The 24,716-nt window shown below is 36.5% G+C and overlaps 1 protein-coding gene across 1 annotated transcript in view; it reads left to right on the top strand.

The window, feature by feature from the left end:
• The first annotated feature begins 260 nt into the window (after window positions 1-260).
• LOC149793435 (lysosomal alpha-glucosidase-like) overlaps window positions 261-24,716 on the top strand; it is a 48,135-nt gene continuing 23,679 nt past the window's right edge. Inside the window, exons 1-8 of the mRNA XM_089967429.1 lie at window positions 261-423; window positions 2,518-2,736; window positions 8,925-9,103; window positions 11,473-11,618; window positions 14,415-14,583; window positions 15,143-15,239; window positions 15,563-15,807; window positions 17,027-17,158. Coding sequence (XP_089823555.1) covers window positions 291-423; window positions 2,518-2,736; window positions 8,925-9,103; window positions 11,473-11,618; window positions 14,415-14,583; window positions 15,143-15,239; window positions 15,563-15,807; window positions 17,027-17,158 — 1,320 coding nt within the window. The 5' untranslated portion in view covers window positions 261-290. The remainder of the gene's footprint in view (window positions 424-2,517; window positions 2,737-8,924; window positions 9,104-11,472; window positions 11,619-14,414; window positions 14,584-15,142; window positions 15,240-15,562; window positions 15,808-17,026; window positions 17,159-24,716) is intronic.

The following is a 24,716-nucleotide window of genomic DNA, read 5'->3' as shown; positions in this document are numbered from 1 at the left end:
CACAAAGTTTGGGTCTTTTGCCGCAGATACAAAATTCAAATAAATGAAAATTAATCACACACATTATAATTAATTAAATAGTCATTTCAATGAATGCGGTCTTGTTTCTGTAAAGTCTTATAATCAGATCCCGACTTTTTGCTACTACTGTTGTTTGCTTCAATCGCAATATTTTCAGTGACGTCAAAGCCGCCTAACTCACATACCTTTGACAGTTAACGACCTTGCACACCTTATCTATAACCCGAAGTCCTGAATTTTATCCTTCTTTGTATTAACTTGCTCGCGGCATGGCACCATGTCGGATGCTTCAGACGTTTTCCCTTGGTTTGTTTCTGACATTGACCAACACTGAATTGAGCCATAAAAGGGCCGCTGACCAATGCAACGTCGATTCCAGGGCTGACTGCCACACTGAAGCAGGTACTAAGCAGGCCACGTATTCAATTAATTTCGACATTTTTTTAAAATACGAATAACAAGCAACTAAACAAACAAGATGAAAACCTTAAGATGATATTTTACATTATCTGTCTTCTAAGAGATAATACTGGATTATTTTATGTATAACTCTTAATCTCATTAGTATTGCCTTCTAAATGAGACGTGTACATTGCTGCTAACCATGTAATAAGAAAATTGAAAATCACTAGTTTAGGAAGAAAGTTTAAAATGTTCAGCACAGCTACATCGTGGCAGGTTGCGGACGACAATCTGCTACAATCCTTTATTTTTGATTGTCGCCAATGGTTTGCAACGATGCTGAAAATGAGGCCAGAACCCATGTTGATCCATATTTAAATAGCAAGTTAGATCTTGACTTTCACGTTATTTTGCTTGGACACTTTCGACAACTACGACAATGTTGAGACTATATTTGGGGTGACATCTAGGGATATCAGACATGATAGACTATATCTCAGAGTTTTGTATTTTCTTACATATGAGAAACTTTCTATTTTCGAGGGAAAAGACGAGTTGTGTAATTCCTAACATTTAAGATTATCTTCATATTCTCCTAAATTACTATTACAAATATCATCCTATTATAAGAAGGATATAAAAAGATATAGTACAAGTCACACAGGTCATGTAGATTTTAAACACCAACTGTTTCAGTAATGGCTGTCATTTATTAGAATTTCATTCTACATACTTTTAAATGGCAAGTATTTGCTTCATTTGGATTCTTATACATCCACATTCCTTTCGAGGGTCATTATTTAGACACCCCGAGAAGTGCAGGGAACCAAATCAATGTTAAAGTACGTTGACATTTTAGGACGAAGTGTACCTAAAGGTGTGACCCAGTACAATCTGCATTGAATGTCGCGCGCTGTGACGTCACAATGAAAGCTACGCATATTGATAAACAAATTCGTACTACCCTATATTGTGACGATTTCATTGGAAGGACTCTTTTCTTGGCGCAAGTATAGTATATGACCATAATTGTAAAAGATCAGAGAGATCGATAATTTTTGTTTGGAAGTTTCATGTTGACAGTTAAAGCGCAGAGCATACAATAATCAGGATTAAATAGACTTTGGTTAAAGAAATGTAGTGCAAATGATATTTCATTAAAAATGAATTAATGTGCATACATGACTCATGTGCGTTTTATAGGAGACACTGGGGTCACTTTAATTTATTAGTCAATTCAAGGAAAGAAAAAAACACAATTATTATGAAATATTTTCTCGCAAGTTATTCACAGGAGACCAGTCCCTTCTCCGAAGGATCCGGGTCGCAGGTAATGGTGGAAAAAAAAAAGTCTGTAATTAATTATGCAATTGACAAATGACGGTTAACATGAGACAACTCTCACCTTCATGTGACCTTTCCTTCATAGCTGGGTAATTTGGTTAACTGCATATTATATTGATCCGTCTTCAAACCATAAACCGAACAAAAATTACCATTGAATAATATAAATCATGGCTTAGTTAAGGTGTTAAGTTTATTTCACTCAATTATTTGTTCTAGCAGGGGATCTGTACAATTCAGCATGGTTTTACATGGTGTCATAAGACACATCGACACATTAAAGGTCAAATACCACACCGAGGCGATAGGAATAAGATACCTTTGTGGCAGTAGGGCTTGATCTGGGCATGATTCAGACCTTCAACATTCTGAGCTACCGTGGCTCCTCTCAAATCAGCATGGTGCTCCGATATTGTAGTTTTATTTATAAATTTTTTATTCATTCTGCTGAGTTGACGCAATTGCAAACAAAATAAATTAATTTATTTGCATGCGCAACAACTCTGTTGTAATTTTAAATTAAAACATAATTATATCTGAAAATATGATTTTAAAATCAGTCTGTATTTCAGTGTACGTTAAATTAGCCTATGTATTTCAATGTGTGTGAAACCAGTATGTGTATTTCAGTAAGTGCAAGATATCTCAGAATTTAAGCGCAGTTATTTTTGTCTGCTTTTGTTACTTGAAATCTGTTATGGATGTATTGTTCCTCTAAAACATTACAACATGCAGCACTGTTACATCCAGGTGCCACAGAGAGTAAATGTTTGAATCGAGGATGCTGCTGGCGCCCTCCCGCAGACGGAAGCAGAACAGTACCCTGGTGCTATCATCCAGTTTCCTCCCTTTCTAGCGGACAATGTAACGTGAATGACATCCATCGGGCAGACTGTTACCCTGAACATGGGGCTACACAGGAAACGTGTATAGCCAGGGGCTGCTGCTGGAGTGCATCATCCGTTAAAGGTAGAATTCTTAATTACTGTTCTTCACTGGAGGAGTGATGTAGATACGTGAAATTATAAGTTTGACATTCATTACTACTTATTGTTTGTTTCTGTAAAGAAAACCAGGAAGCCGTTGTATACGAATACTCTAAAAAATATACCTACCCCCTTCCTCCCGAAAATGACATGTTCTTGATAAAGATAACGATATCTGATACACGTTGACATTAGCAATACTGATGGATACTACACGTGGAACAATCCCATACATTACTCCCACATAGACGCAATTTGGAATAATCGAGGCTATTTCTGAGAGACTAAAATACGTTTCGGACGTATGTCAGAGCAATAATTTCCAGAACCAAAATCATTCATTTTATTCACTTGAGATACCTCCACAACAGAAGTAAACTTAATGATTCGGATTGATTTTTTTTTCAACGATAGGATTAACTTTGGAGTCGCTCACCAGTTATTAGGTACTTTTGAGAGAGTGTCGTATGTAAGGTGAAGTTGTTTGCATTTAAAATATGTACAGCGGAGAGAATGTTGGCATACCTCTATGCTACTTTAATGTAATGTGGCTGACATTGTCTTTGGATATTATACTTTTGAAATAGTATATGATCTAAGCACACTGCTAACTAAAATGACTGTTCCTTTGTGCTCAAGAAATCAGCCTGAATTAGTGTAAAGTACACTATTCGTAGCAGCTATTAAAGTGGGAAAACGAATTTTGCCAGACTATACAATACCAGCTTCTGAAAATGCAATGTATGATTTATCAAATATATCAAATGTAAAAAAAATAGTTATCGGCTTTTTTATATACAATTTACCTCAGAAGTTCACGAAGTGAAAATGACCAAGTGCAGCTGGAGCATTTATTATAGGTGCACATCTGGAGTAAGGCCAAGCTGTATACTCTATAACCCATATTACACTCAAATCAATCATACACCAAACTAAAGGAAATTGAAGGTTCTTTGAACTAGACCTAAGACATACAAGGTGTTGCTCTAAATAGCCAGTATAAGCAACGAGGAAATTCGGGGAAATTTGTCTTTCTTTAAAATACCAACCCTACGCAAAATATGAAACTGTAGAGCGCCATCTTTAGGATTGACCGAAATGCTACGAATGAAAAACATAGTTCGAACGTTCGTAACTTCTCAGTCGATCCTTATTTCATAAATATCCAGAGTATTCCGAATGGAACCATCGGCATACATTCGAGCTATGATCCATATGATTGACGTGTGTGTGTGTGTGTGTGATTTGGATTTTTAATGTAGCTTTAACAATGTTTCAGTCATATCGCTACGATGTATGCAGTGTGGCAGTTTATAGTGATGTCTAACAATGGGGCATCATGACGCAGACATGTAGCATGATGTCCACCCAGTCATATTATCCTGACGCCAGGCCGACCAGTCCATACATTAACCTCTTAATGCTGAGCGCCTAACGAGGCAGCTGTTAGTACCATTTTTATGTCTTTGGTATGACTCGGCCGGGGTTAGAACCCATGACCCCCCGTATCAGAGTCGGACGCTCTAACCACTAGATCACCGGAACCATCCATGATGGACCTCGAAATTGCGAATGAGACTTCCGTTTTGTTTATTAACAAAAATAAAGTTTCGGTGATGAAAAATAATGAGTTTTGAAATAGAGAACCAGACTAGAAATCCTATAGCACATTCATGTCATACAAACTTCGAAAGTTTATGTGTCATTTCTTGCTTGTTTTGCAAAAACCGATCACTTCCATTTAGGAGGCTGTCTACAGATATCACGTACTTCTAACAGCGACGGGTTTAAGGTGAAGTTGTTTGCATTTGGAACATGTTGGCATACCTAAATTATACTTTCACGAACTCTGGCTGAAATAACTTTGGATATTGTACTTATGAAAATTGTACGTGATGTAGACATACGGCTTTCCAGAATGGCTGCTCTCATGTGCTCAAAAAAAGAAAGACTGAATTAGTTTAAAGTGCACTATCTTTTGCAGTTTATTAAAATCGGGAAAAGGATTTTTGCTACAATAGGCATTACCAGCTTCTGAAAGTGCGTTTACTTAATATTAATGTATAGAAGGTGCACAAAATTAATGGCTGGCTTGTCAACAATTTACCTTTGAAATCAACTAAGTGAAAATGACCAAGCAGAGCTAGCATTTATTTTATAAGTGCACGTCTGAAGTAAGGCCAGATTGTAAACTCTATATCACAGAGTACGTACATCATTTATGCACCAAACTAAAGGGATCTAAAGTTCTTGTAACAAAATGTAAGATATGCAAGCTCTTTTCTAAATAGCCAGGAAATCCAGTGTGAAAATACTGTGAATTTTGTTTCTTAAAAAAAACCCTAACCCTCCATATGCAAAATACGAAACTGTCGAGTGTCACTTTAGGCTTTATAGGATTGCAGACTACGCGCAATATATGCTTCCCTCAAAATTAAAAAATTAAAACACGTGTAGAAACGACGCACCTCCGAAATAAAAAAACATGACCACGGAAATGCTGCCATGAGCATGGGCAGTGTTACATTTTGCAGAAAGCACAATGTAACAAACTTTTATGAAGCATGTTACTTCCAAGCAAGCATAGTAGGTATACAATAAAGACAAATATTACATTGATCTCAGCAAATCATTACAAAAACAGAAAAAATAATGTTTCCAATGTTTGTAAGTCTTTTGGTAAGTTTTTGATACATATTCATGTCCGATAAGCTGGTCGGAGTAGGGATACTATCCAAAAGTGGATAGTAAATTGCTGAGCAGCAGAGACGCATGCTTAGTGGCGTTGGTGCAGAGTGTCATGTCATCTTACGACAGGCAAGAATTATGTGGGAGTTCCAGTGCCCACTCTGCGCCATCGATGCTAGGTAAGCAACTTTGTTATCTTCCAATTTTGGTCAGCTCTAATTATACATCTCTCTGTTAAGAATAACAAAATAATTCCAAACACTTGGCCCCACTACTTTGTTTATGCTCGTGACTTGATAAGGTCAATCCAGTACACGTCTTATTTGCAATTTAAACTAAATAAAATTTTCATTAAGATGTGTTAACTTGTGTCTTTTTAAAACGTAAAATTGCGTATGCGTTTTTTGAAGCACTTTTTCAGTTCGTAAATCCTACCTACAGTCCGCATTAGTCCCATAAATGCGCAGATAGAAGAGATTGGTTAGAAGAGATACGTTTCGAAAAAGTATCAAACCCACTGGAACTTAATGACGTTTGTTCCATTGCCTTATCTGGGTGTTACAGTTAGGCCTACTGTTTGTGTTCTTATTACATACAACCACATCATCTTACAACAGAAGAGAGGGACGTAGGAGTTCCATTGCCTTATCTGGGCGCTACATAACCCTAATGCATGTGTACTTACGTGTGGTGTTTAAATCGTTGATATTATAACTGGTACATATATCGTATTAGGTAAATATACATCGTCTATATCAGGCCATAATAGTGGCTTGGGCATGACATGTTCAACTACATGATAAGTTTAACACTGGTATAGCTTTTGCTCTTTGTTTATTTTAGTATTTAAAAGTCTTCTTTGGAGATTATATAAAATATCAGTCGAAATACTGATTATCTTATTCGATATTTCACTAGCAGTTAGTGAACAAACCTAGAGATAAACAAATGTTCCCTGTCAAAGATTATATTGCTTTTGTATACTGCTGTCTTTTCTTAACACTCCTACTCGTCTGATAACCTTTCGTACGAATGTGGGGCAAAATGTGACAGAACGAAAGGTCATAGATGTAAAATCAATATAAAGATACGATTTGAATTGTCATTGTCATGAGAGGTATGTGAGACAAACATTACAGGACTTATATTCACACTTTAATTTTCAGTGTTGCAGGCTTTTATGTAACACAAATTAATGTAACTTCTTCATTGAGATAGTAACATGATGGACAAGCTATCAGCCATATAATTTTTAATATTCATGTAGTGGTCTGTAAATTGAAGATTCTGTATGCTGTGTTAGATGGTAGAATCAGCACTGGTATCGAAATACGACAGACACTGCCCTCAGTACACTGCCCTCTGCACACTGCCCTCCAGAGGGCACACTGCTTTCCAGCACTCTGCCCTCAGCACAGTGCCCTCCAGAGGGCACACTGCCCTCCAGCACACTGCCCTCAAAGTCAGTGAGGACTTTAGTACCATTAAGGCATAAATATACGCTTGTCACTCGTACCCTGCAAAAGTATGTTGTGCGGACTTTGGAGTAAACTGTGAACATCAGTAATACAGCCATTTCCAAACGTTCCGAACGGTACTCCCATGGTCTGTATTTGTTTTAAAATGGCAGAGGCGTGTTAAGGGTACTGTCCATGATGGTTTTAACTGCAGCTAAAAGTCCTAAGCTGTTTTCTGTAGCAAAGGTAATTACGTGAGACATACTTTGAAAATCAATAATTCCAAGTGTGCCTTCATGACCCGTTACTTTTGATCTATATGTCCACCATTACTAGGATAATTCAGATTGACTATTTCTGTCCTATGTGTAGTTGTGATATTTTGTCCGTGACCTTTCTTCCTGTGACGTCCTGTTCGTTTACCGTGTAGTACAGTCCCATACAATTTAAAACAGGCGAAAAGTTGTTGTTGTTGTTCTTGGGTTTAACGCCATTTTTCAGCACAAGATAGACTATACATGGCGGCCAGTATAACTGGTGGAGGAAGAACCCTGGAAAACCCAGGGAAGAACCACTAACCCACGAGAAGCTACTGGCAGGCTTTCCCACGTACCCACGCTAGCCGAGCCTTGGACTCGAACTCACGCAGGCGAAAAGTAAATGACATATAATAAATCTTTTAATCTTATATGATTTGATATATAAATACGAACTCAAGCATGTGATTTTTTTATGTTCAAACTTATAATATACAAATGTTTTTTGTTATCGCAATTTTTTTTAAATTTATCAAATAAAAGTAGTTTTCCGTGCCGAAAGAACAACCAATAACAGGGATTCCCCAGTCTAATAATATTAACAACATTCTTTCTGTGGGTGAACTGGTGCAATGGTTTTGACATGCACTATAGCCCCAGAAAGGTCATAACAAATTAACCTCAGATGGCAGACATTTATATCTCGTCCGTATGCTGTTAAATATACTGAGTACCACCCCTGCGGTAATTTGTCTAATGTTTTTGTAAACAATTGAAGTAGATAGCACACATGTCGATAACACCTTAAAGAATATATGGAAAAATCAAACAGTAGTTCTCCAAGATTGATTTAAAATTTAAGTTTGGTCACAAGTGTCTAGACATACAAAATTGTAGAAATTGCATTTTAATATAGTCAAGGGAACGCAATCATGAAATTCTCCAGTAAATATGTATACAAGTTGTTTCCCTTTGGATTAAAAAGACATCTGATTGAATTGTATTTTCGTGCACGCTGCCTTCTTTTGCTGTCAAGTCATAATAGTGCTGGTAACGGTATGAAAAACAATACGGTCGGAAGGTCTGCACAAATGTTTTTCATCACTTTTTTATCGGGTTCGTTTCAGATTACATCAAAGTTTCCGATGTAAGGTTAACGATTCGGAAGTGAAAAACTGGGCACAGTTGGTAGCATTTTTATTGTACGTGGTAAAAAGCCGAAGGACCGGGGCCATGAAAATAAGGATGGTCGAGTTACCATAACCAAAGATTTATTTATTTATTTTGCCTTTTCGGATAATATTGTCCATGAACAAAATATATCGTGATTATCAGCTAGTGCATGTATTACAAAAGAAACTTAATTTCACTTTTTCAGAGAGTAAGTAAAGAAAAATACCAGAACGTGTAAACCTCGTGAGCTAAATCTTAGAGATCAACTAAATCGTAGCTAAGAACCCAAATTTATAATGATTTGAAATAGCTTGCTCCACTGAATGAGCCGTCACGTTTATGAACTCGTTTCAAAGAAATTACTGAATATCTTTTCTACCTTCATCAGCAAGTGAATATGAAATGAATTAAAGTTGCCACCATTGCACTGTCACGTATAGTACAGGAGTAGTATATTTCTATCAACACCCGGTACCCGCAAAACTGTTTTTCAGTATACCCTTAGCAACACAAATATTACTTAGGAATTTATTTTTCGCAATTCTGGAAGAAAAAATCCATAAGGATACTGTTGCTTTCGGTTGTCGTTACTCTAGGTGTTCCGTGGTGCTATCAAACCAGTGATGTGACAGGCTATGTTTTATCAAACGTTGTTTCTACGGCAACCGGTAAAACTGGAAATCTTCACCGGGATCGACCTTCACGCTGGCCGGCAGATGTAGCCGATCTGAAACTTGATGTCAAGTTTGAAACAAACAACCGTCTTCACTTTAAGGTTAATTTCTTTTTTCTACATTTATTGTCTACGAATAATTTGCATTGTTTTGTGTTAAACATATTGCAGGAGCCGTTGATTAACTTTTGACCTCGGATTGTAAACGATGTATGACAATTTAAATAGAAACAATAGAAATGTCATAAAACATAAAATAGTCAAGGACAAATATAAAAAGCATTAAACATGCCTCGGTTTTAGTCTTTATATAAACCATGTGTGTTTGGACTTTATCTCGGTATAACCTGGTGTTAACATACACAGGAATAGTAAACCCAGGTATATACCCCACCCAAACATATCTGCTCCCTTTTGATTAGGCCGAAAAATGGGCCCCTCACCCGTAATGATATTGATTTTAGGGTATGGGGTTGATATCACCTATTCATTAAAAGCTGCAATTGTTTGCTGCCAATTTTGTACGCACACATCGGTGTATATTTTATACACTTGCCGGTATTTCTCATGGCTGTGGAGCTACCGTCGGCTGAAGGGTTCTTTTGGTGACATGTACATTATATATCCGGAGCAAATCACATGTTTGATGACTTGTAAATCCGCGTACAATAGCACAACCATCTGTACTTTGGCTATTTTGAATTTCGCGCTAGCTATGGCTTTTACCAATTACCGGTATGTGTCTACAGAGTACCCAGTATTGTTCTGAAATGATTACATGCAGCAAAACTGAACATTTTAATGAACAGGTGACATTAAACGCACATATCGTCCATAAGTATCAACACAATTATATATAAAAAAATTTGGGGGGTATCGGACTATCTTTTGATACGCGAATGAAATCCAAGGGAACAGCAGGGATTTCGAGTCTTTCTGTGGCAATGGAGACTTGTCTATGGTGCATTTCTTCATAAACCACATAACTTTTTACTGTTTAGTAATTGACAGAACTGAGGAAAGAATCATTTTATTTGCAAATGATGGAAAAATGAATAGCATAATTTTGGTGATGAACAATAGTCTGACTTTGATCACTTTACTACTTCTATAATTTATATTCTTAGATTTCGTTAACATTGAAGAATGTGCTCCTTTTATTATTTTTTTCGAAAACTGAGTATATTGTCCATTTTGACTGCTGCTTAATAAGGACCACATATAAAATGCGTGTAGAGATATAAAATCAGTTAGGATATACAGGTTGTGATGATAAATTTGAAGAAAAAAATGACATTAATAGAGGGGATAAAATGTTTTCGTTTTGTTTGGTATAGACCTAAGACAAATTCATTATTTAAATTTCAAGTGGGGGGGGGGGGATAAAGTATTGTTTTTAAACCTAACACTGTTGCTATTTACTACAAAGTCTACCAAGCTAACACATCTCCTCTTAGCACACTTAACATTGCTACTTATCCCATGTTTGGCAATCTCATTTGCATATAAATAGGGAACAGGTTATATATATATATATATATATATATATATATATATATATATATATATATATATATATATATATATATATATATATATATAGTTAGAAGTCTATGCTCTTAAAATAAGTTACAGAGAAGAGTGATAGACAACAAGCTCAAGCTTTGTAAAATTTAACAAATATATTTATTCATCTAAAATACAAAGGGATAATGAAGCGAAACAACTTACGATATTGCGAATCAATTTCCAAAATAATCCAAGAAATCAGAGACACAAGTCCTAGTAATTGAAAGTCCTGAATAAAATACAGTAAGCGTTTAGAAAGAGAACCCAAAAACTGAAGTCGATACTGCTTCTGTTGTAGCTATTAAAGTGTGGATGCGTCAACAGTCTTTTGTTGAATCATAGCAATATAATTCCAGACTTGAATTCATTACAAACTGCAGTAAATGACTATATCGGAGAATGTTATTAAAGTATTTTTGTATTTCCAGAAAAAATAATCACTTGAATTCAATAATTTGAAAAAAAATAAAATTCAGCCCAACTGGTACCAACATATTAAAACTTGAAAGAGCTAGATGTTAAAGCACGGATGGCCAAGTCTTTGATATCTATTATACATGGTGCTTTTGCCTCACATATAGTTTACTCGGTGCTTATGATTCACATCTATTATACATGATGATTATGCTTGCCGTTTATCCATTTGTTGTTTTGGACTAACATATGATGTCACTTGACACTTAATGCTGTTGCTTTGCATATATGACACTTGGTGATTATTCTTTAAATGGAAATGCCACATCCTACATACAGCAAAATGAGTATTGTTTTGCAAATCCTGATAGCTTCGTTATTCTAATGTTATCATAAACTCACAAATATCAAAGTTGTTGGACTAGGGGACTTGGCCTAAAACATTTATAGCTGTACATAAAATATACATGATACCTGTCTAATCTCAGATATACGATCCAAACGCGATGAGATATGAGGTTCCACTGGAGACACCAGACGTTGACGATCAAGCACCCCACCCAGTGTATAGTGTCGCCTTCAAGAACTCGCCATTCGGGATTCTGGTCATCAGAAAGTCTACAGGAACTATTTTGTAAGGCCTGGCACATCCAATATGAGGGAAATGGGGCAAATGCCTAAAAAAAAAAACATTGCAGCATTTAACAATGAGTTGGTTTGGTTAATATGATCATAGCCGTATCACACCAGCTGGTTTGGTTAATATGATCATAGCCGTATCACACCAGCTGGTTTGGTTAATATGATCATAACTGTATCACACCAGTTGGTTTGGTTAATATGATCATAACCGTATCACACCAGTTGGTTTGGTTAATATGATCATAACCGTATCACACCAGTTGGTTTGGTTAATATGATCATAACCGTATCACACCAGTTGGTTTGGTTAATATGATCATAACCGTATCACACCAGTTGGTTTGGTTAATATGACCATAACCGTATCACACCAGTTGGTTTGGTTAATATGACCATAACCGTATCACACCAGTTGCTTTGGGCTATACTATCATTACAGCATATCCTCTCATATAAAACGCGACAAATGATGTAACCCCGATCTATCGCCAAATAATATTCCAGTGGATCAGGATCTAATAGGTTTGTGCTACATTGTTCTTAAGTTAATAACATATAACCTGATATACCAGCAATGACTGATCTGGAACCATGGTATTCGTAGTTTAATGCGTGATATATACGGGTAACGTTGGTACGCAAAGATCTACTATTTGTCGCACTGTTTATGGTTGTTCGTATACTTTACTTTCCCATCGATAAAATTGTAATTTTTTAAATAGACATTTATCAATTAACGCATCCCACAGTATCAATCAACTCTAACACGCGCCGATACCTTACGATCGCTTCCGAAGGTGTGCGGCATTAAGCGATTTATTTTGGAAGTTTGTCTGAGATTCTGGTCAAATGTCCTTGACCTAGCCGACTGCTACTTTATATTGTATACAAATTTAAATCGTCATAGCTTCAAAATTTTGAAATATTTTTCACGAACTCTTCAGCAAACACTAACATATTAATACTAATGCACACTGGATACGTTTCAAATTAAAATACTGGTTTATGAGTTAGCTTCCTTGCTAATGAGTAGGCGTGGCTATTTCTGTTCGGCTTATTGGTCAGACAAATTTATTGGTCAGTTTGATGTAACGCTTTATGTATTGCATGAAGTAAAAATGAATTTATTAAGAGCATATGTGTTTGTGGGGTGGGTGGGGGCAGTTAAACGGGGGCACACATTAATAGCAGTTGTCACAGAAGTGATTTATACCAAGAATAGCCAAAATGTTTTCAGTGGGAGATTGGCACATTAAAAAAATCCAGTGTCATTTGACAGAAATTGTTTCAATACTATACAATTATTGCCCTTGTTTTGAATTCATATGACGATTTGCCAACTCGATGTATATGCCATGTCACCAATGCATAACATGGCACATGGATTATTGGTCATCTAACCTTACAACAAAGACGGTATTTATTATATTTTACTGACGAAAATGTGAAATTGCTTGTTTAAAACACGAAGTGCTAAAACACCTTTTCGAACGACTGTATGTACAGCTAGTCGTAGATAAGGAACGAAACAAGAGTAATAGCAATCCGAACACACCAGGAAATGCAAGTAATATGACAGTCATGTCTGGGTAATATGACAGTCATGTCTGGGTAATATGACAGTCTCGACTGGGTAATAAGACAATCACATCAGGGTAATATGAGATTCACTTCAGGGTAATCTTACAGTCACGTCAGGGTAATATGAGTCACGTCAAAAGTAATATGACAGTCACGTCAGGGGATCAAGGGAATATTACAGTCACTTCGGGGTAATACGAGTCACGTCAAAAGTTATTTGATGGTCACGTAAGGAGCATATGACAGTCACTTCGGGGTAATATGACGCAGCGTTGATAAGAGACCTAATGTATGAACACTGTCATCTGGATTATATTTATCTTTTCCTTTTGATTATAGAGAAAGAACTCAGATGTAAATAGTGATTTTTTTTCTTCTGAACTGCCGGTGGTTATACTTACACGATACTAAAATTTTACTGACATCAGAACAACACGAGTTATGCAATAGTTTTAGGTTATTAAAACTGAAAGATTCATTGGGGTCGTCTTTTCTTTATTCATAAAGTTGCATCATTAAAGATGTAAAGAACGGATATTGTATTTTATTGACGGTGGAAACGTCGTCTTGTAATCTTTCATTAGAAGAACATATTCTTCGCATGTCGAAACAGATATTTATCTGCCAAAATATCCTATTTGGTGATATGTCGCTACGACTAAATACTCTCTCTCTCTCTCTCTCTCTCAATTTTATTAGACTCGCTTTGAAAAGAAACGAGTGTATTCCTACTGAGATAATATAAGAAAATCAGAGGGATGAAAGTTATCTCCAAGTTATATGAATATGTTAAATGTGACAGTTTTTAATTTCAACCAATGGCCCACGGGATTATAAAACTAAGACATCATGCCAATCTCTATCTTTGATTATATTTGTACAAAAAAAAAACAGAAAAAAGAAAAAACAAATACTCTCATCTACATCAGGAAAGGTATATCAGAGTTCAAGGTCCTTACGTTCCCTGACTATGCTAAAATATGTTGTTTGTTTAAATTTACTTCACGATTATAAAGAAAAAGACATTTTTTTATAGTAAGGATAGTTATTCTAAATCGTCACTGAATTTCTTCCTAAAAATCATGTGAAAACTACATCACTAATTTAATATCAAGACCACGAATTGGATTATTCAATTTTGAATACTTTAGTGAACTAAATATAAATGAAGACATATTTTGTTTATCTATATATCCTGCATGTACAGGTTTGACAGTAGCTATGTGCCGCTCACCTTTGCTGACCAGTACATAGAAATAACAACATCTCTGCCGACCAAATACATATACGGTTTAGGCGAAAGACGGCATCAACTGTGGCTCAATCCCGAGAACTCAGCACGATTTCCGCTCTGGACACGTGACCAGGGACTTCCGGTTAGTAATTGTTCAGTAGAATCCATTTATAACGAAGCTCTTTGTGAATAAGTGAATGAACTGAACTGTACACACATGACTTAAACCAATTCTACATACAATAGTTTTTTTTTTTCTCTCCTGAGCAATGTTTACTGACAGAAAATTACCTGAGATGTCTTTAAGATAAGAGGTATTTTTACCACTAATTAAAGTAATATGGAACTTAGCCCAGGAGAAATTTCTGCTGTTGTGCATCGTCGCCATTGTTTATCGCGGTGGATGGCGGTACAGTTAGTCAAGATTTTCCGTTCCGCGTGATTCCATTCCAACGTTGACGCATATGGAATCAGAAAAAAATTATAAGAGTTATTCTGAACACGATGGAAAAAGAAATTACGACGGTACAAGGGGATATGTTTCGATTCAGAATTGGGACTATGCTGACATTAAGCTCTAACTGGTTTCTTATATGTGGAAAAATGAATTACTCGAGTATTTGTATAAAATGTAAAAGGAGTAACATGATAACGGATTAATGGGTATTGTACTAATATTTTAATGTAAAATTATTTTTCAGACAGATACAAATCTCTACGGTGTTCACCCGTTCTACTTAGGCATGGAAGAAGACGGAAATGCATTCGGAGTGTTTCTGTTGAATAGCAATGCAATGGGTATGACCTGGATTTACTTCAGTCATATATAGAAACAACTATTCAGCAGTGTTACAGTGCTTGCTAGCAATGAACGGATTATGTAATGTAGGATTTAGATTTGATCATTGGCATCCTCTGCATGCGTGAAAATCTCTCTCTCTCTCTCTCTCTCTCTGACGAGCGTTGAGGATTTTCGCTTGTGCCATACGACGATTTCTCGTTTTAATTACAAATATTGATACAGCGTACTATCTCTATCTATCTATCTATCTATCTATCTATCTATCTATCTATCGATTGATACAGCGTACATACTATACATCTATACATTTTCTTTTCAGAGGTGGAACTTTTGCCGACAACCCCAATGACTTTGCAATACAGAACCATCGGCGGTATTCTTGACTTTTACGTATACACTGGTCCATCGCCCGATGACGTAATTCGCCAACATTCGGAAGTGATCGGGAAAACTTTCATGCCACCATATTGGGCTTTGGGATATAATCTGTGCCGTTGGGGATACAACAACGACCGAAATTTGAAGGCGGTCATCAATCGAATGCGACAACTGCAGATTCCTTATGTGCGATACATTTTTGTTATTCTTCTATTCATCGACTGTACTAACTATATTCTTCTAAATTGGAAAGGTGTGTGTGTGTGTGATTTGCATTTTTAACGTAGATGTCTGCAGGTGTCAGTTTATAGTGATGTCTAGCACTAGGGCATCATGCCGCAGACATGTAGCATCATGTCCCACCCAGTCACATTATCCTGACACCAGGCCGACCAGTCCTATCACTAACCTCTTAACGCTGAGCACCAAGCGAGGCAACTGTTAGTACCGTTGTTATAAGTATTTGGTATGACTCGACCGGGGATCGAACCCACGACCTCTCGCATCCGAGGCGGTCGCTCTAACCACTAGGCCACCGGATTGGTAAAAAATGGAATTGGAAAGGAAGTTTTAGGCAAGTCGTATGGACTCAAGTGGACGTTTTATCAGATTTACGATTTTGTCATGAGAAACAATCGAATCAATACGTATTTTTATTGAACCGAAAGTTGATATTTTACAAATCAACAGAATAATCCACTTTGACTTTTTATGTGTGGCTATTTTGGTTTATTTCTACGACTGTTGTCGTGCACATGACCATTGTATGGGCTAGTCGTCTTCGACATTTTGATCTTTGCTTTGCAGAGTACATTCAAGCGAAGACATCCACTGTCTAGTCTCGATACAACTAGCAAAATTGTTTAGTGGAATTGATGATACTGTCGGTGTAAGGAACATGCATTCAGCTCAGAGTTTTCGACCCTATCTGATAGTTGCTAGACAAGCAAGTGTGCATGATGAGTCGGATTAATTAATCCATAATTGATAATTAGTATTATCGTAATTATTCTATTTTTAAATTTAATACTTATTCTTCTACATTTAAAACAAATTTTTCCAGCTATTGACCGTTTTTATACTATACTCTGACACATTCCCTGTAAATATAAAATCTGATGTAATGACATAGTGAAGATCAACATATCAAAGACATTTTCAAATTTGTTAGCGGTAAGATGCTGTTAGATTCCTAGGCTGGATATTTGTTTATAAAGATTACATTTATCATTTATCATGGTTTTCTGTACGAAACAATACATTCGGTTGTAATGAATGCCGTTTTAACAAGATGTGATTGCAGCAGAATTCTACCATTTTTCCGTCATTTTATTCCGCTTACAACACAACGATCTTTATTGATTTATTATTGCTGTTATTATTATTATTATTATTACTATTATAGGAGACACAATGGAGCGATATTGACTATATGAAAGACAAGCTGGATTTCACCTATGACAAACAGAACTTTGCAGACCTACCAAATATTGTTGACGATCTGCATAGGCATGGTCAAAGATACGTTGTTATTCTTGTAAGTAAACATCTCCTAACACCAGGGACAAGTATACATATATTCTTGTTAGTAAACACCTCATAACATCTGGGACAAGTACAGACATTCTTGTAAGTAAACGACTCCTAGCACCAGAGACAAGTACATACATTCGTGTGATAAACACATCCTAACACCAGAGACAAGTACAGATATTATTGTAACTAAACACCTCCCTAACATCTGATACAAGTATATATATATATATATATATATATATATATATATATATATATATATATATATATATATATATATATATATATATATATATATATATATATATATTATTTTAAGTAAACACCTCCTAACATCAGAGACAAGTACAGTTATTCTTGTAACTAAACACCTCCTAACACCAGATACAAGTATATATAGTATTGCAAGTAAACTCCTAACATCAGAGAGAAGTACAGATATTCTTGTACGTAAACACCTCCTAACATCAGAGACAAGTATATATATTATTGTAAGTAAACACTTCCTAACACCAGAGACAAGTATATATATTATTGTAAGTAAACACCTCCTAACATCAGAGTGAAGTATCTATATTATTGTAAGTAAACACCTCCTAACACCAGAGACAAGTATATATAGTATTGCAAGTAAACACCTAACATCAGAGACAAGTTTAAATAGTATTGTAAGTAAATACCTCCTAACCCCAGAGACAAGTATATATATTATTGTAAGTAAACACCTCCTAACACCAGAGACAAGCAGATATATTATTGTAAGTAAACACCTCCTAACGCCAGAGACAAATACGGATATTCTTGTAAGTAAACGCCTTCCAACGCCAGAGGCAATTATATATATTATTGTAAGTAAACACCGCTATAACGTCAGAGATGATTACTACTATTATTGTAAGTAGACACCTGCATACCATCAGAAATGATTACTGTTATTGTTGTAAGTAGACACCTTCCTTACATCAGAGACCAGTACTGATATTTTCATAAGTAAACACCTCCCTAACACCAGAAATGATTACTGCTATTGTTGTAAGTAGACATCCTAACACTAGAGACCAGTACTGCTATTACGGTAAGTAAACACCTTCCTAGCATTATAGACCATTGCTGCTATTATGGTAAGTAAACACCTTCCTCTCACTATAGACCATTACCGCTAGTACGGTAAGTAAACACCTTCCTAGCATTAGAGACCATTGCTGCTATTATGGTGAGTAAACACCTTCCTCTCACTATAGCCCATAACCGCTAGTACGGTAAGCAAACACCTTCCTAGCATTAGATACCTTTGCTGCTATTATGGTAAGTAAACACCTTCCTCTCACTATAGCCCATTACCGCTAGTACGGTAAGTAAACAACTGCCTATCGGTAGAGACAGATCCCGTGCACCTTCAAGAGACCTATGCGCCGTGTCTATATTGACAGCAAAGCCAATTTCAGCAAATTTAGCGCTCTGGTAACATGAATTAGCTGGACAGATCTCTTGCTAGCACTAGTATATATTGATGTTGCAACTGATGTATTCACAACCTAAGTATTAGAATTATCAACTTTGTTTATTCCTTGTAAAAGTTTAACAATTCCCCTCAACCTATAAATCATGGTTTTATTCACAATCAAGAAGAATCATAAAAAGGGCAAATCATGTGTTTTTGTAAAATGGCTGGAATGGATACTGTACTTCAATTCCAAATATTGATGACTGTAATATTTCTCACACTATTTTTGAAAAACGATCTTCTTATAACCTAAACAAACGTACTTTCTCAGAAATCAAAATATATTATCAATTTCATTTCTGTCGTTAAAGCCACATGTCACGATGATGTGAGTCATAGGATGTTTAGAGGCGTCAATAAAACAATAGAAGCACCACTAGTAATTATTTTTAATCAGTCGCCAAATGAAAACAAATTTCCCGATAAATGGAAATCCGTATCACACTTCTCGTTCCTTAAAAGGGTGATTTACACGAAGTTACAAATAATAGACCCATCTCTCCACTTACCCGTTCTGCAACATTTTTTGAAAGATGCGTATTTAAGCAAGCGTATAATTATTTTCATAAAACTTACTTTTTATAAGTACCAATAAGGATTCCTTCCTTCAACTTACTGAAATGTATCATAGTATATGTAAGGCAGTTGAACAGTCTCAGAATTTTTGTATCGTATTTTGTTATCTATCAAAACCTTTTGATCAAGTCTGGCACAGAGGTTTATTATTTAAATAGAACGAATACGGTGTTGATTTTGTTCTAGGGTTTAACGCCATTTTTCAGCACAAGATATGCTATACATGACGGCCAGTATAACTGGTGGAGGAAGAACCCTGGAAAACCCAGGGAAGAACCACCGACCCACGAGAAGCTACTGGCAGGCTTTCCCACGTACCCACGCTAGCCGAGCCTTGGACTCGAACCCACGCAGACAGAGGTGAGATGGCTGTGATCCGGAACGGTGAGCGCTTTAGACCACTCGGCCACTCTAGGGCCCTCAATACGGTGTTGAAGGCATTCTGGTAAAATGGTTTGAAAATTAACTAAGTATTAGAAAACAAAAGGCCCTTTTGCACGATCTTTATTCATCATCATCATCAAATTTATATTAAAGACGCATTGGCCTTGAGGGCATGCGCGTCTAGTTAATGTCTGAAGTCAGACTATTTAATTAGTTGTGAGGGACGGAATGGTGCCACATCCCCCACACATTAATGTGCTCAAGTGAGCACTATTTAATTAAACTATCAAGTCTGGTTCAATATGAATAACTCATAGATCTTGGAAAAAGTTAGATTTAATTCTGCGATGGAACGCACCAGGTTTCGACCCAAGCAGTATGTAACGTCTGCTGCGATAGATCGCAGCGATAACGTCACACAGGGACACCTGTTTTTTGACGGGTGGAAATGGTTCCACATCTCCATCAATGTACGATGTCCGAGCGAGGCAAGGAAGCAAGGAACTCGACAAGCCGGCCATGTATGTTGTGTACTCCCAGAAAAACCAGCTGGTATTTATTTCAGATCTAGTCCAGTTGTGTAAATAGACAATAAAATGCTAATACTGTGTAAGCCACCTGTGCATTTGTTCAAATCAACTAAGTCAAAAAAAGTTTTTAAAATGATTCATTCTAAGAGAAATGATTATAAACGTTGGAGTACCATAAGGATCCGTACTTAGGCCTCTCTTGTTTCTTATTTATGTAAACGCTATTGTATGAGCTCTCTTATCCGTCTATTTGCTGATGACTCATGTCTGCATTATTAATCATCTTACTGTGCTGAAATAGAGCCTGTCATAATCTAATACATGGTCTCTTAAATTTTAATCCAGAAGAAGAAAAAAAAAACAGTTGCTACATTTTTTCACGATATAGAACATAACAAACATTCCTGAACTTGTTTTGAAAATATTGATCTTAATATGTGGACTCTCATGGCCATCTCCGATTACTAATTCCATCAAATTTCAAATGGACTTGTCAGATTGATAGCGTTTTAAAACGGCATCGTCTCAGTTAGCCAATCTTCGAAAACTAAAAAAACAAACCTAGCAGGCAAATTGTATCAAACCTATATATAACTTATGTCAGGCCCAACTTTGAATATGCCAGTGAAGCGTGGGATGTATAACATTTGATCGATAAACAAATACTTTTTAAAAAGAAAAACTACAGCTTCAAGCGGCAAGAAATGTTGGAGGACATCCAAAATACGCTAGTTGGGAATCACTCTATTTTGAAACAGGGTGGGAAAGTCTGCATTCTAGACGAAAGAGACCAAACATTATTAACACTCTACAACATTAAGACTAGCCAAACTCCAGATAATCTCAGATAAATACCTCATCCCAATGTGTCCTTGGAAACAAATTATAACCATCATTTGCAATGTCAGGCTATATTCTTCCAAATCATCTTTTATACCCCTTACATTTGCTTGTGGATACTCAATGTGCTTTGAAAAAGTGTGTATGTCCAATACCGTATCTATTAAAAGCCTAGTCTTAGTTATCGAACCCTATATATTGTTCATACCAGATTATGACATAATGTACGCTCTATTAAAATCTGATGTTTACTGTGTTCCACTTGTTGACAACAGTTTTTGTTCTGCGGTGGAAATGGAACCACCATGTATTTTGTCATTTTCTGTCACATGGATAGTCAGCAACGAACCGAGTTGATGAGAAAATTATTTTCAGTGCCATATCCATCTGTTAGCTTAGATTTACTGCTTTGGGGAAAGGGGATGCAAATGACAAATATAGAATTATACAGCATGAAAGCAATTATATGACTGATACCTGACGATTTCAATAATATAATCAAATCTCGATTGCTGTCATTGTGCCCTTTTTCTCCTCTTACTCTCTCACTCTCTCTCTCTCTCTCTCTCTCTCTCTCTCTCTCAAATCATTTCCATTATTATTCATTGTTGTCATGTTGTAATAATTTTTTTATGTAAGGAGAGGGCTAATTAAAGTTGTTATAACTAGTGCTCATTCCCATTCTGTCATATTGCGATTGTAAATCATTTTTAAACTAAATTAGAGAAATAACTTATTATTGTAAGTAAACGCCTTCTTAACATCAGAGACTTTTGATTGATTGATTGATTGATTTATTTTTAACGGCGCATCGGCACTGTTAGGCTATTTAGCGCCAAACAAAGTGTTATTTCTATAATCTTTTAAAACTTATAAAAGGTCCTATATCGACCAGCGATATAAAAGCACAAATGGTTGAAATTAAAAAACGGTAAGATGATAACAGTGCAAAATAAAGCTTCCCGATCAACGGGAGATGTAAAAATGATGAATAGGTATTAAAATGGGACGGTATATATATTGCATAAAACTGCACAAGGTGATAGCATAAAAGTCAGAGTTTAGAGTAAATATTTACGGCTTTCAAGAACTCTATAATACGAGTGATGTTTATATTATCAAAAAGTTCTTTCATGTCATGCACAATGTAATAACGATCGCGCGTAGGTTGTAGGTCAAAGCACTCTATCATAAAGTGCTTGACAGTGAATGGTTCATTGCAAGAAACGCACTCTGGTGGGTCTTCACCTTTTAGTATGTGGGTGCGGGTGATATAAGTATGACCAATTCGGATTCTTGCAATGACTACCTCCTCCCTACGAATGGTTCTGTAGGAAGGAGTCCATTCTCCTAGAGTTGGTCTGATTGCGTGAAGTTTGTTATTTACAGCATCATTCCATGATGCCTGCCACTTCTGACGTAAGAACTTTCTGATACAAGGTTTAAAATCAGTATATGGTATTTTAAAATTAGATGGTTCTTGAGAAAGGGCCATTTTAGCAGCGCGATCTGCTTTTTCGTTACCTTTAATACCAATGTGGCTAGGTAACCAACAGTATATTATATTGTGGGAGACACTCAGCTCGGTATTTTTTACAAGTATGTTTCTCAATAATGGGTTCTCAAGTTTTCTATTGTGTAGTGACTGGAGTACTGATAGCGAGTCGGAGAAGATGATACAGTTTGAAATACGGTTCTTTTCTATATGTTGCAGAGCAAGGTCTATTGCTCTGATTTCGGCTGTAAAAATTGATGCTCCATTTGGTAAGCGAACTTGCGTTGTGTGATTTCCACAAACAAAGGCTGCAGCAGCCTTTTCCTTATCCTTTGATCCATCAGTGTAAATTCTGGTGTAGTTTTTAAATTCGGTGAGGAGTTCATGGTAAGAGTTGTGGAAGATAGAAGGGTTCATGGTAAGAGTTGTGGAAGATAGAAGGGTTTGTTTCGGATTTTTTTCCATCGTGTAGCGTAAAATGTACTTTTGGTTGTTTAATTAGCCAGGGTGGTGTTTCGGAGATGGATGTTTTCTGAATTTTAGAAAGATCTATATTTGTAGTGTCAAGGCTGGATGATATTCTAATGCCAAAGGAAGGTATGGCGTTTGGTTTATTTTCGTATAAAGTTTTGTATTTGGGTTGAAAAACAGCCGAAAAAGCAGGATTCAGAGGGTTTGATTTTAATTTGAGAGCATACTGTGCGGAAAGCATTTCTCTACGATGCGATAACGGTAGTTCATTCGCCTCAGCTAGAAGGCTTTCACACGGGGATGTTTTAAATGCTCCCAGAGCCAGTCTTATTCCCTGATGATGAATTTGATCAAGCATTTTAAGATACGATTTTCTGGCTGAACCATACACAACGCAACCGTAGTCTAGTTTGGAGCGAATAAACGTTCTGTATAAATTTAGGATGACTTTTCTATCAGCACCCCAGTCAGTGTGCGCTACTACTTTAAGTAGGTTAAGTGCTTTTAAGCATTTAGCTTTTAAGTTCTTTAGGTGTGGAATAAAGGTCAGTTTTCTGTCAAAGATTATACCTAAAAATTTGGTTTCCTCAACAACTAGAATAGGTGTTCCATCCAGCGTGAGGTTCGGTTCATCATGATGTTTTCGTAACTGACAGAAATGCATGCATACCGTTTTTGATTTCGAGAATTTGAAACCGTTTGCATTGGCCCAATTTTGAATTTTGTTTATATTTTGCTGCAGTTGTCTTTCAATTGTATGCATGTGCTTTGACAGATAACATATTAGAAAATCATCAACGTATAACGAGCAATCTACACCAGGAGTCAAACACTTGGTGATGCTATTAATTTTGATGTTAAAGAGCGTCACAGATAAAATACTGCCCTGGGGCACACCCATCTCTTGCTCGTGCAGATCTGAGAGGGTAGAGCCCACTCGTACTTTGAATTCTCTGTCGGAGAGGAAGTTGGATATGAAAGAGGGCAGACGGCCTTTTAGACCTAGATCGTGCAGGTCATTTAGTATCCCGTACTTCCATGTCGTGTCATAGGCCTTTTCTAAATCAAAGAAAACCGCTACTACGTGTTCTTTCTTGATAAATGCATCTCGAATAAATGTTTCTAGTCTAACCAGATGATCGTTTGTGCTCCGGCCATATCGAAAGCCACTTTGGAAAGGAGATATTAAATTATTAGTTTCCAAGTACCAGACAAGCCGAGAATTGATCATTCGTTCCATTGTTTTGCACACACAGCTTGTGAGTGCAATTGGTCGATAGCTGTTAGGATCTGCGCCATCTTTACCGGGTTTGGGAACTGGTATTACTGTTGCCTCTTTCCAGATTTTAGGTACATTACCAGTAATCCATAAATTGTTGAAAATTTCTAGAAGGGCTGTTAATGAAGGTTCTGGGAGGTGTTTCAAAAACTGGTAATGTATTTCGTCAGGCCCAGTGGATGTATCGTGGGCCTTATTCAGAGATTCCTTCAGCTCATACATTGTAAACGGTTGATTATAACTTTCTGAGTTATTCGATGTGAATTTCAACCGTGTCTTTTCTTTGTGAGTTTTTAATCTTCTGAATGCTTCTGAGTAATTAGAGGATGAGGAATTTTTTGAGAAGCTATCAGCAAGTATGTTAACAATGTCATGTTTGGAATTGATATTCTTGTTGTTTACTTTGAGATGTCGAAAGGAATTGTATTTCCTATTTCCATTGATTTTGCGGATCGTGTCCCAAACTTTCTTTATAGAGGA

The sequence above is a fragment of the Sinohyriopsis cumingii genome, chromosome 8, assembly GCF_028554795.1.
Source record: "Sinohyriopsis cumingii isolate HCF-2022 chromosome 8, ASM2855479v2, whole genome shotgun sequence".
Taxonomy (NCBI): domain Eukaryota; kingdom Metazoa; phylum Mollusca; class Bivalvia; order Unionida; family Unionidae; genus Sinohyriopsis; species Sinohyriopsis cumingii.
Note: the sequence above shows the minus strand (reverse complement) of the source record. Positions and strands in the feature narration are given on the sequence as shown.